At 40.1% G+C, this 13,543-nt stretch overlaps 1 protein-coding gene across 1 annotated transcript in view; it reads left to right on the top strand.

The window, feature by feature from the left end:
* Positions 1-13,543, top strand: part of insrb (insulin receptor b) — an 80,789-nt gene that overhangs the window by 50,736 nt on the left and 16,510 nt on the right. The window contains exons 3-4 of the mRNA XM_030083355.1: positions 10,604-10,812; positions 10,925-11,055. Of these exons, the coding sequence (XP_029939215.1) occupies positions 10,604-10,812; positions 10,925-11,055 (340 nt within the window). The remainder of the gene's footprint in view (positions 1-10,603; positions 10,813-10,924; positions 11,056-13,543) is intronic.

Here is a 13,543-nt window from a genome sequence, read left to right as displayed (position 1 = left end):
AGAAGGAGGACGCTGTTGAGAACCACTTGTTTTGTGGATAAAAAAAAAAAAAAAAAAAAAAAATATATATATATATATATATATATATATATATATATATATATATATATATATATATATATATATATATATATATATATATATGGAGTACAGATAAAATATATTCTCTCTTATTTTTAGATTGTATATGCAAAGCCTGTTCCAGGACAAGTGGCTCTTTGAACTCACACTGTTTGGTTATTAAGATTTTTTTAGTTATTAAGACATTGTGTTCCTTAAACATGCAAGAAATTAATTTTTTTTTAGCAAACCTGTGTTGAATCCACTTTCATATATTGAGCCCTGCCTCTTTTGATCCTTGTTGAGCCACCACATATTTTCATTCCAATGTTTTTGGAATAAAAGTTATCACATTATCAGCAGCTCTGTTTGAAGTTCCTATAGTGTTTAATACTCATATATGCGATAAATTCAGAGCAGTGGTGACACACTCTAAATACAGTTTCATTCATGGTTGGCAACTGTAACACTTTGCTCCAAGCTTGGACTCAGGGATCGAGGGCAGGAAAGCAGAGTCAGTTGTCTTTGAGGAGGGAAAAAAAAAAAAAATCTAAACTCCACGTGTCTCCATCGTGTGATCTGTGTACCATATCTCTAGTGTGTTGTGTCCGTGACAGGGGGAAATGTCTGTATGTGACCCTTTGTGGCAAGCCTGTGCCTCCCCTTAATTATGAAGAATTTCCCTCCTTCCTTACAGTGAAATCCTTCCTTCGCGTGTAGGATCTGCGATTAATGAGGAGCTGGGCAGAGTGAGAGTTCATGGACTTGTCAAAGAGCAGATAGGGCACATTTTGGAAAATCACCAATAAGAAAATGATTACAAAGGCTTTGGATTCAATCTCTGCAGCTTTGTTTAATGTAACCTAGCACCTGTCCTTTTTTTTGTGCCTCTTTGAGTTCCCCTGGTAATAATTAAATTTTTTTCATTATCTTCACTGAAACTTCAAAATTGACATCTGTGATTCGGCTGTGCTGGATTTGGTGCATTTTGTTGTTTTTTTTTGTTTGTTTTTTTTGCTGTCAGCCCCTCTCTGCTTCCTGTACATTAATGTATGAGCGTACGCACACATGTATTTTTGTGTGTCTTCCTGTGCACCGGAGCTCTGCTTAGAGCTATGCTGTGAATATGAAATAGGACAGCTAGCATCTGCACTGCAGCCATTCTGCCCTGGCCCCCACATTGTGAGTCCTGCTCAGTGCAGCTGGCCAGCCAGCTCAGACGCAGGAGCATGAAACCTCTGTGTGTTGATGAGAGAGAGGGTCATGTTTACTTGGGTCTGCTCCTTTGTTTGTGTGGCTTAATTTCCTTGTTTGCTATCCTTTTGTTTTCTGAAATACTTGGCTTGTGTTTGCCTTCTTTATCTCATCTATCACCAATAATCACTCTTAAAATGTATCACCTTTTATTTATCCAATATTTATATATTGCTGATTACTTGGTGTTCAATTCAAAGTGTTCTCAACAGGAAAACATTTTCAGCAGGGGGTTCCTCAAAGAGATGATCAAATTTGACTGGTTTGAACAAAGTGATATCCAGTTTACAAACATAAGAAGAGTAATTCACATCTTGAAACATTTTAACAGCCTTGTTTTCATATTTTCCTGAGAATATTTTTAAATAATTATTCGGATGGAGGAATTGTTGTCAACTCATTTTCAGTTGGTTGACCCATTAGATCTAAATAAACAGTTCTGTCCCCCGTAATTAAAATCCCCCCCAAGTGCTTAAAATGTGTAGAGGAAAGACAGAAGTTAAAATAACCTGTTAGTACAGTTCCTGAGAGGCATGAAGATGCTGTCAGCACTCTGGCCTAACTTTGAAAAACCCTGCTGTGTTTCAGTGCTGCGCTTTATTATGCATAGTTTGCATTTTCTTCCAGGAGAAAATGTGTGTTGGGCCATAAACGTTAAATTTGGCCAAGTATTAAATTAGGTCTTAGGTTGTTTTTTGGTCATAGAATATTAAGATTTGTTTCTTGGTTTTACCTTTGTAGGTGATATTTGAGTAGCTTTAAAACAAAACTTAAATTAAAAAAAAAAAAAAAAAAAACCCTCTTCATGCAGTTATAGGACAATCAATTAAAAACTAAACACAATGAAATTCTGAAAATAAAGTTTGATCTTCAAGGGATGTACACATGTACCTAGCCCACACCTTGTACTCACAAATATACATCAGTCTATGAGAACAGAGTTTGTAGCAGCCCGGGTATTACAGTCTGGGTCATGTGTACTGAACCCAAAGCCCTTTTAATACAAAGAAAGGAGAAGACAGCGAGAAGACAAGAGGTAAGAAAGAATGAAATATAGAGTAAGGAAAGAGGAGGACAGTATCTGTGACAATCAGCCCCATGATAAACATTTTCTGTCAGCTGAAGGCAGAAGGAGTACTTTGAGTTCTCGCTCTGCATTTTTTGTTTCTTTATGTTTCTGTGGCTAATATGAGGAAACAATCAGCTTTTGAATCAGAAGGGGAAGGCTTAAAAGCACCATAGTCATGACTGGGCCACCACGCAGCACCACAGATTAAATTACCCAGATGAAGAGGGAAAATTATAAAAGCACACCTACAATCCATAGTCCTGCACTCAGGTGCCCAGTTAAACATGTCAAATCACTGTCTGCAGCTCTTTGTGGCTGCATGAGTGTCTTTGTGAGTGTGAAGTTGAAATGTAGAGAAGCAGAAATATTTCATTTATTTGTTTGGCCATTCAATATTGTTTGTGGCATATTAGTAGTTTGAACAGCAGGAAAGCCTTTGGGTTGCTTGACTTTGTCGCTTCCAGTATTCTGGCTTATAGCTTTCTGTTGTTCTCTGGGTGAGTGAGACGGAAGTGAGTTATTTTAGCCATAAGGCGGGACATCACATTTGCTTTCTTGCATTTGATTAACAATAAAATATGTGAAAGTTGTTGCTCATAACAGCTTATGATGATCAACAGCTGCAGAAACTCCATCAAGCTTAATTTGAGACCAAAGGAGTCTGCAAAATAATGTTTGCCACTGGTTGTGTCTCGTCTTAGTCTACATTGCTTGATGCATGTGTCTGTTGAGGAAACGCCACAGATTTAATGACTGCTGGATGTGCTGCTGATTTTTTGATGGTTTTCTGAAGTGTCTGTTATCATGAAGAAAGCCTTTAGAAATGAATGTAAGTCAATGTATGGTTCCCATATGACATATAAACATTGTGCGCGTTTGTGTGTGTGTGTACTGTCGGCCTGCATGTACGTGTGCGTTCATGCACTTCTGTGCAGAGGAGTGTTGTGATTGATCCTCTGTGGTTATGTGAGGGGAAATCATGAGGCCAGTGATGCAGGTGTCTCACTCTCTAGATGAATGTCACCCTTTGCCCCTTTCTATCACCTCCACACGATTGCCAAAAAAGTCTAGTCAGCAAAAACGACTGGACCACTCGCTCGGTGCATGTGCACACACACGCATGGGGACGTGCGTCTTCAATACCAGAGAGGGAAAGGCTCTATGTTTATTTCTGTTATTTCTATTACTTGTTTTGCTTACTTTTCACTTTGTGTGAGAGAGAATCTGTCGACTTCAGCTCAGCGTGCTGTAATGTGTCTGGATGAATCTGCATGGTTTTGTGTGTATTGTGCATTCCCAGCTCGTCTTTGTTTGTATTCCATATTTGCATGTAGTTGTCAAAAAAAAAAAAAAAGAAGGGCGAAAAAGAAAAACTGCAGCCAGTGTCAAATGCTGGAGCTGGTTGCAGTGTGACAAAATTAAAGATGTGACATGGCAGAGGGGGAAGGAAGATCGGTGGGTGTGGAGGGTTTAGTGAATAGAGGGCTGTAACAAAAGAGGTTCCACTACACAGCCATGACAGAAGATGAGTTGGGAGGGTGTTGGCTATCGAAGTGGTGCAGGAGAAAAATATTAAGGGAGTGGCGACAGGAGTCATCAGTGGACCGTATTGATTGCATCTGTAATGAGATCCAGTGGCTGGGTTTCTCCAGGGGCAGAATTGTCACCTGGAGTTAGATGCTACAGCTGGGTGGGACGAGAGACGGGGTCAAGAGGCTCAGCGAGAGCAGAGTACGAAGTCAGAAAGAATGCAAAGCTTAAACGGACTACAAAAATGAAGGTAGTGACTCAACGATGAAACGCAAGATAAGACATAAATGATGGCCAGAGGGGGAATCTAAGAAAATGCCTGTTGGGAACATACAGCTAATTACTGCAGACAGTCTTTGTCTGGACTTATCTCCATGGTAACAGGATGGGCCAGCCGTGCTGGCCATCACACAGAATGACATAGAGAAGGAAATCAATGAACAGACAGACAAAGCAAGAAGCATAACTGTACTCATTGCATCAAATTTACCTTTTTATTGTGTTTATCTTCATGTTGACATTTGTTTAAGTCATGCATGACCTCTAACTCATTTTGCCTGCACCAGAATAATAAGTGTAATGATGAAAATTAGAGGTCTGGACTGGGTAGCAATAGTGTTTTCATGTTTTCAGATTTCTCAATATCGATAAGTTGCTATGGTTGATTCTGTCACAATAGGATCTCAAGAATAGATACATCTCTAGCTTTAGAACTCACTGACAAATATTTTTGTGCAAAGCAAAACTCTTTAACTCCCTATCATGTTTTTTTTTTTTTTGCTGTCTAGTAGCAGCAGCATTATTAGAATATGAATATACTTAACAGTTGCATAGTGAGTGCATTGCGGAATAATGTTGTGAGACACTGCTGTGCATGTTCCTATTCAACCCCAGTCAGATGAGGACTGCATGTTTTTTCAACAGCATTTTCCATAGCAGCACCGCAGGTAGTGCAGACAAAGTGTTTTCATTTAACACGTCTTTTCAGTGAAGTTGGAGACAGTATACAGTACACATTAAGACTGTCTAATAGGAAGGTCTTCCTCCATTTGTGAAGGCAGATTGATAGAGTACTATTGTTTATGTGAGTGAACTGGTGGGCATGTCCAGACAGGCTTGCAGATATGTGGAAGAGGTGTGGCAGGAATAAAAATGTGTGCTTGATGAATTTCAATGGAATGGCTGAACAAAACAGCCAAGCACAAAAGATACACACTGATTAAACTAAATTATATTAATTTTGCAACTTTTCTTCAGGTTTTCCTTTGTGTCTTCTAACTTTTCTTTCCCAACAAGTAGTGATTAAAGACACATTAAATTAAAAAGCTTTTGTCTTTTCAACCAATTCCAACCATTAATAACATAATATAGTCTGTAGAGTCATTTAGCCTTACACACACACACACACACATACACACACAGGAAAATGTTTCCTTATTTAACTTTTTCCTTTGACATCACTTTCGTTGCTTCTCCCAGCTTTTTGTCCCGTCACTTTTGGCACAGCAGATCCACCCTGAAGGAAGTGTTTCCAAATTTTGACATGTCAACATTTCAACGCTGTTGTCTGCCTGTGTCTGTGTACCATCACCTGCTGAATACTGTGTGTTCAATAAAGCCATTACAGCCCAGTGACATGAAACAGCAGCTCTCAGTGGTAAACCACCCACTTTCATTACTGAGTGATGTGCGTGGTGTCTGTGTGTGTGTGGTGTCCAGAGATGAGTCCCTGTACAAAGCTGGTCGGCAGACATGCATAAATGTCTTGTCCAAACATTTACTGTTTTGGAGTCAGGCTTCAGTGGGTGAGTCATGCACACACTGTAAAGAGACACCAAAGAGAGTCATGGTCGTCATTGTCTTGGTGACAGATACACAGGGCGATATAAATAGGGCTGATGTAGAGGGAAAAGATATATTGAATGTCTTTCAGTTTGTTATTCCTGACTCTTATTGCTGAGTAAACTTGATTTTCAAGTAGTGATAAAAAGAGCGATTTCTAAAGAAATCAGATTGGTTCTCATTTCTGAAGGGCATATTTCAATAATGATGCTTTCATTATATTCAGAGAAGCTTTACACTGGTCTTTGTGTCATACAGCTCTGCTGTGGTTCCCTGTGCTAAGGTGATGAATGTATTATAAATGTGCTGGATGTATCATCAGGTGACACTTGTTCCTTGGACAGTAGATACTGAAATGAAGAGTTACCTGGATCATAAAATAAATGGAAGGACACAAATGGGAGAGGTCGATAAATTTGTTCTGAAGTTAAACTATCATCTCCTTGAGCACCCCCCCCCCCCCCCCCACACACACACACGCACACACACATACCCATTATTCATTCATCCAATTGATCATTGTTGCAGAGTCTTTACTTCATAACAGCAGGAAAAAAAAAAAACAATATGAAAGATGCTTGAATACACTAAAATGCACACTTTGAATGGGATGGCTCTTACACACAGTAAGACTAAAAGTGAACTATGACAGTGAGCAGATTAAGAACATACATTCAAAAACTATGCCATTAATCAAGAAAACTGTCAATTCCAAAAACAGAAACGCACAATAGAAATATCCCTCAAAAGGATACTTAGTTCAATAAGTACATGCCAGAGCCTTTTTACTTTACATTCATTTTAAGAAAATGAAACTGAAGTCCAGCTTTTACCAGATAATGTCTGTACTTCTGCTTGAATGAAGACATTGTGTTCTTTTGCCACCTCTGTTAAGTCAGGAGAGGGGGCTGTTTTTCACAACATATAAGCAAAAGACAGACAGCAGCAGTCATAACAGGCATATTAAGTCTACTGTGAGGTGTTTTGGCCAGAATAAAGTGCTGTTCTTTCATAAAAAGTCTGGCAACAGTGTCATTTTGAAATGGAAAATTCATTAGAACCTTATCTTTTACAGCGTCTGTTTTGTTCTCCTGTTTTATCTCATCACTCTCACTCTGTCTCTTCTGCTTTACCTTATTTACCCTCTGCATTCCCTTCTGTCCCTTTCTCTGTAACCATAAAACAAACGTTTGCCTTAGCGTGCATGTTGGATTTATCTGTGTGTATGTGATTGCTTGTTTTCGTTGGTGCTTCTGATCATAGTGTCATTCCTCCCCTCCCAGCAATCAGCATGTTTTTGTTTACACTCTTTCCCATCCCCCATTTTCTCTCCTGTACTCTCCCAGGGCAAGTGTCTTACATCAGATCACTCGAAGCATTTATAGCAAAGCTTTTGAAGCTTAGGACTCCCACTGTGGCCAAATATAGTAAACGTGAATCCAGCAGCCGTGTGTGTGCATGCTTGTGTGTGTGAATGAGTATGTATGTGCTCTTGTTCTCCTGAGTAAACGGCTCTTGGGTAAAAACGTGTTTGTTATTGTTCCCAGCTTTTTGCCTGTAGACAACACTGCCAATTAAAGGGGAGGTTTTATGTGTTAAGAGCAGGAAGTGTTGTGTGTGACTGCTTGCTATTGGCTGCCCGGTTTCTCCCATGTTCCCTCTCTTGGGACTGAGCAGCCAGGGTGCTTTACTGCCACGGCCAAATGAAAGGTAAACACAACACACCTTTGATCAGGCTTTGCATTCAAAGCCACTGAACGTGTGTGTGTGTCTATGTCTGTGTGTGTGCGTGCGTGCGTCTGTGTCGGGAAGCAGTAGGCAAATTATTGAATGACACAGCGAGGTTTACATAAGTGTGTTTGTTTAGCTTAATGAGAGATAACCTCTCCAGGATGCTGCTGTCTCCACCTCCTCCTCTCGTTGGACCGCGAGTGAAATCATCCCTCCATCCATGCCTCCTTCCCTCCATCCCCCTCAATCCAGTCAGCATGAAAACAAAACAAGGGGTTGTATGAATGAAAGTGGGAGGGGCTGAGTGGCCTAGAAAGGCAGGCAGAAAGATAGAGACATAGATAGTGGTGCAGGGCCGGGTGAGGCTGTGGTGTAGAGAAGGCAGAGTGGAGAGCACAGTGGAGCAGGCGGCGGCGGAGGAGGAGGGGATGAATGAATGAGTGCGCTGACTGGAGCATGTTTGGTATAGGAGCTAGCTTGGTGGTATCGTGAGCAGAATGAGGAATAAACCTTCCTTCTGCAGTGGTGCTGATATTGTACTGTAGCACTGCCTGCTGAGGTGGTTGTGCTGTGTCACTGAGAAACAGGAGACACAGCTGCACATCTTAATGTTTCTGCAAAGAACAGAGAAACTGATGTAAACATAAACAGGTGACTTGTGACCATATTTCCATATTTCAAAATTTAAGTTACTGAATTGATTTCCTTTGTGAAGTAATTTGTTTTGCACTCATTCTATCTAATCATATTACTACATATATTGCATAAATACATATAAGCTGAAGCCTTTAAGATATGACAAGGTAATCATTTTTATATACATAAAATGTCAATGTAAAATTATTACCTTCTCATATCTCACAGGCTTCAGCTTTAAGCAAATTCTAATTCCCTCAGAGCAGCAGCAGCAATTTAGTCTTTTCCTGGCATGCTGGCTTCTTAGCTGCGTCTGCCCTCTGTCTGCCCCAGCAAGGCCAGGGTTAACCCCGGGTGTCTCTCCTTCCCAACATGGAAGAGGCCATTGAATAGCTGCCTCCACCAGCCAGCAAACACATTGGCTGAAGCTGAGGGTGGATCTGGGGCTGCAGTTGCACTGCGGCGTGGATCCTGAGCTGGAACGGGATTGCAGCCCTCCCAGCTCTGTTATGTGATGCTGCGTCCGCAGTGTGTACACATGCAGCAGACAGACGAGAGGGGGAGGGCTGGAGAAGCGCCATGCATTTTTCTCTGTGGGTCAGAGTGTGCATGCTGTGGTGGCTTCACAACTCATGTACAGTGGAAACAAACAATCAAAAAATGCAGTGGAACGGTCCCTAACCCATGAACAACCTTAGAGATCGGTGCTTTTGCTTTTTTTTTTTTTTTTCCCTACATTAGTTTTTCTTCTGGCTCTTCATGGTTTTAACCCCAGTTCCCCTCCTTTTTTAAACCTTGTTATCCCACCCTTACCGCCCCCCCCCGCCATGCCCCTGTCTGTCCCTCTTCTTTTCGTCAGGCAGTACAATGGGCAGCCTGCCCATACTGAAGGGGGTGGGGTGGGGGTCCTAGATGTATCCTTGGCAGTGAACTATCATGTGATGTCCTCACAGAGGTGGCACCCCCCCCAAAGGCTGGCAAACTGTGCCCTCATTGCACTTTGCAGCTACTCAACAGTGTGAAGTGCTCTTAAATCGTGTTTCACCTCGTCGTTTCTCAGCTGCGACGGAGAGCTAAACCAAAATGTCATGGGAATTAAAAAAAAAAAAAAAAAAAAAAACTTAATGCTTATGCTAATGGACCACTTTCTGCCTGTCAAGAACCTAAATTTGGATGAGATACTTTTAAAGCAGTTTGTAGCTTGTTATTAGTCATTAGTTAACATGCTTTGGTTCAGTCAGTACACAGTGTTGAAGAGGTTTGATTAACACACAGCCATGAGCAGCAAACTCGGTTGGAGGATAGATGCGGGCAGAATGTCTGTTGCACTCAGGTGAAAATCACCCTGCTGTCTGAAGACGAGAAAACATTTGTCATGATCTGACAGAATTTCCCTTCACTCCCTCTCAGAGGATTTCAGTCTAAACATGAGCTCACGTCCACAGTGATCGCTCACTAACTGGTGAGTTAGGGCGATTCCTTATGTCCAGTTTATATCCAGATCATATGCATGAATGGTAAAAAGGTCATTGCCTTGTATGAAGTGAGATCTAATTAGTCTTAACTGACCTACAGACAAAGCAATAACAGTAGTTTATTAGTCCATTTCAGGTCACAGGTTGGCGCTGCAGCTAATTGGATCACAGCTGACACTCACTCTCTTTGATAAAATGTTGTTTTCCAATAGATTAAATTAAACCTGACATGATTAATAATTCCCTGCATTCACACAAACTTTAGTAGCTTTAAATAATCAAATTTGATTATGAAGCACCGTTTTATATGGCTTCAACTAGTTCTGTTTTACTTTTAATTTTAGTTTCTTGACCGATCAATATCTCACAACTTTTAACACTAAATGAACACATGCATAAGTAGAAGTGTTAAATTTATTGCCTACAACCAACTTGTTGATTTTGCATTTTTTTAACATTGTAGATTCTAGTAACTTAATAATAAATAACGTGATTGGCATCATTAGATGTTTGAAAGGAAGCAAAGTGAATGAGGTGAACACCAGAGAGGAAATCATTGTTTTCACCACGCTAATTTGAAGTATGGGTTCGTCCTTTTCCTTAGGGTAAAATGTATTTTTTTTTGTGATTGTTTGGCTTCGGTTCTCTGCTTATGTTTGAATGAGTGGAGTAGTTATGCAGTAAAAAGGCAATATGGAGGTGTGGTGTCTTGTGGAGACTACTAGTACACATCTATCTGGTTCATTCAATATAAACTTTCTGATCACATGATTTACGCTCTCCTTGTTGAATGATGAAATATAAAGATCCCAGAAAACTCCAGTGCTCTTTATTTTTTACATCACCAGGCCTCTGCAGGATATTTATCTATTTTGGATGAAGACCAAAGCCCTTCCATTGCATATGCCGTCCAGGCATTTTTTTATGAAGTCACAATAAAGCATGTCTATGTCTATGACCTTAAATTAACCCGTTCCATCTTTTTTCCTCTCCTCCCTCTTTTCAGTGTGTCTGGACAACTGCAAACACGGTGCATGCAGCCTTCAGGGTCAGTGCTGTCATGACCAGTGCCTCGGTGGCTGTTCTGAGCCAGGTAACGCCAGCAGCTGCGTCGCCTGCAGGAACCTCCAGCATGGAAGCACCTGTGTGGATAAATGTCCTCCAGGATTCTATGTCTTCAGGGGCTGGCGTTGTGTTAGCTTCTCTTTCTGCCAGGTTGGTATTAGTGGAATGCCTGATCCAAAATTGAATTTTCTACAAAACACAAATGCCCATGCTCTTCTCTATTTTCACATTGTCTGTGTTCTGGGCTTATTTTCAAACTCAGGAACTACACAACCAGTGCAAGCAGACTAAGAAGCGGATGCAGGACCGGGAGTCAGGCTGCTATGAATATGTCATCCACAACGGGGCCTGTATCCACGAGTGTCCTTCTGGATACACCATAAATTCTACCACGTACGTCCGGGTCACACACAAACACCCACTCCTTTAATGCCACCATCAACACTGCTACTTTATTGATGGTGGGCATCATGACATGATCAGAGACGCAACCCACAACAAATCATCCTGCCGCTTCAGACAAACAATTGCACTGTTGTCAGTGAACACTTGTACACAAGAGATGGTAACGTTATCAGTTTCTCAATGAAAAGACTCATTTTCTCAGGAAAGCTTCAGTCGGTAACAAATAACGGAGATGTAGCATATTCCTCCCATTAAACATTTGTAGTTCTTCAGCAATAAAACACAGCTAGATTATTTTCAGCCATTATGATCAGTCCCAATACAGCACATCAACATGCACTTTTCTACAAGTTTGCAAAATTTTCCTGATTTAGTTATTGTTTGAAAAAGTTATTATCAAGTGCAGTCTCATACTCCTTGAGGAAGATGGGTTGGTGAAGTGTTTTTCTGTCATAGGTTCACACTTTAGAGTAAGGACATTAAATATATAAAGCCTGAAAAGAAAATGGGAGGTATTAAGATTTGAATCTCTCGTGGTTTGCACGTAAAAAGATCTGTACAAATTTAGCTTACAGTTGTTTTTGATGACCGGTATGGTACTCAAAACTGTAACCTGTGTGAGTCTCGCAGTGAAAAAAACAAAGGAAAGAAACAACTTAAAATTACTTGATACAAAAGAAAAATTAGACAAATATGGACATTTTCATAAAAGTTCTTAAGTAGCACTAAATAGTTTCCATATTGTTGTGAGTCTATAGAAAATGTGTGCAAAAATATGTCCTCTAATCTGAGCTGCTCGAAATGAGTCCTTTTGTGTTTTCACAGCCTCCATCACACTTTGTTCTCTGTGATCACACAGCTGCATTCAGTCAAAGTTTTATTAAACTCACATCGGGTAACACACAACCCAACGCAGCAGTTTGCAAATTCAGTATGCAGATCTCATGAGTCAACATTATCTAGTCAAACCTTATTATAGAAAATACTTTTAAATTTTCTTTTTTTAGAGACAGTGCCGAATACTGTCATGTGAAAAACTTACACCCAGATAAACAGACTGCTGAAATTTTAAAAGTTTCACAAGATTTTACAGTTTAGATTTATTAATACTGTTGTGAAAGTTTAAGAAAGCAAGAAAAAAAGAAAAAAAATGTTTTGTTCAAAACCAATCTGTAAACTATTCCATGAATTTTGTAATACAAACTTGAAAACTTCTCTTTCGAGGTCAGTCTGAACCTTTGCTACAACTTACTGTAAGCTGTCCAAATATCTGAGGCCGTGCTGATCCTGTTTGTATTTCGAATGACAGACTAAATCAAAAGAATTTTGACGCAAAACTAAACATGTAGAGATTAATCAGAGGACAGAGGAATACCAACTTCTCTGCTGATAAAGTACCTTTGATTCTCAGACGTTCAAAAGAAGGTGCTACAGAAAGACTCACTGTCAATTTACCTGAAAGCTCAATGGACTTTAAAGTTCATTCTATTCTAAAGTAAATTTAATATAAATAGCATACATCAGCCACAACAGTCATATAAAAATCCTTTATGGCTTTCAGCTGGTCATGTTTAACCCTCGGTTTGGTCTGCACATGCAGCAATCGAGGCCACGACCTTATTTAGCATTCTTACTTGGACTAAAAGTGGGGTAGAGAAACATTGCAGGCTTATTGATTTAGTCTCAGTTGTTGTTGCTAAAAGAGGTAAATATCTGTTTGTTTTGAGGGCTAGCATGTGTTTTTAAAGCACTCTTGTTTACTTGCTTTCAAAACACACTCATCATTCATCATCATTTTTGCCTGTGAGGAAAACACACTTTCCTTTCGCCAGCTAAAATATTGTTACATTTCTATTTGTGTCCCGTCACATCTGACAAAACAGCCATCACAAGCGTGCCCAGACCAGCTTTGATTATAAAAAGACCAGTCGCATATTTTGAAAAGGTGTGGAGAAGAATAAATACATTCTCATGGGTTGTTCAATTTAATAAAGCTAAAGAGAGCGTTAATTTGTGGGGCTAAGAAGTGTCTTTAAGCATGTTTATTCTCACAGGCGCATGCTGTGTGCTGGAGGTCACCGCGCAGCTTAAAGCCACAGATGGCTGAATGATTGATGGTGTTTTCATGTTTCTGGTTCACCTGTGTGTACACATGTGTGTTTTTGCATACATGTTTTTTTGTTTGTTTGTTTGTGCATACATACATGCATGCATTTGAGTGTAACTGTGAGCAAAACATGTTTGGGACTGTGCTCCCACTGAAGGCTGTACCTGGGAGAGAGGGAGGCAGGAACGTGTTCAGTTAAATTTAGTTGAACTCTGCTTACATAGCTATATGTACAGAGTAGTTAGTGTTTCAACCTGACATGACTTGGATGAAAATGTTTCTTATGACAGAGAAAACTGACTTTCTCTTGCATGCTGACTGCCTGAAGGGATTATCAGGTGCTTAGACAGAAAAGAACATTGCTTTAAA

Source organism: Salarias fasciatus, chromosome 23 (assembly GCF_902148845.1).
Source record: "Salarias fasciatus chromosome 23, fSalaFa1.1, whole genome shotgun sequence".
In the NCBI taxonomy this organism is placed as follows: Eukaryota; Metazoa; Chordata; class Actinopteri; order Blenniiformes; family Blenniidae; genus Salarias; species Salarias fasciatus.
The sequence above is the reverse complement of the archived record's forward strand: the minus strand, read 5'-3'. Positions and strand labels throughout refer to the sequence as shown.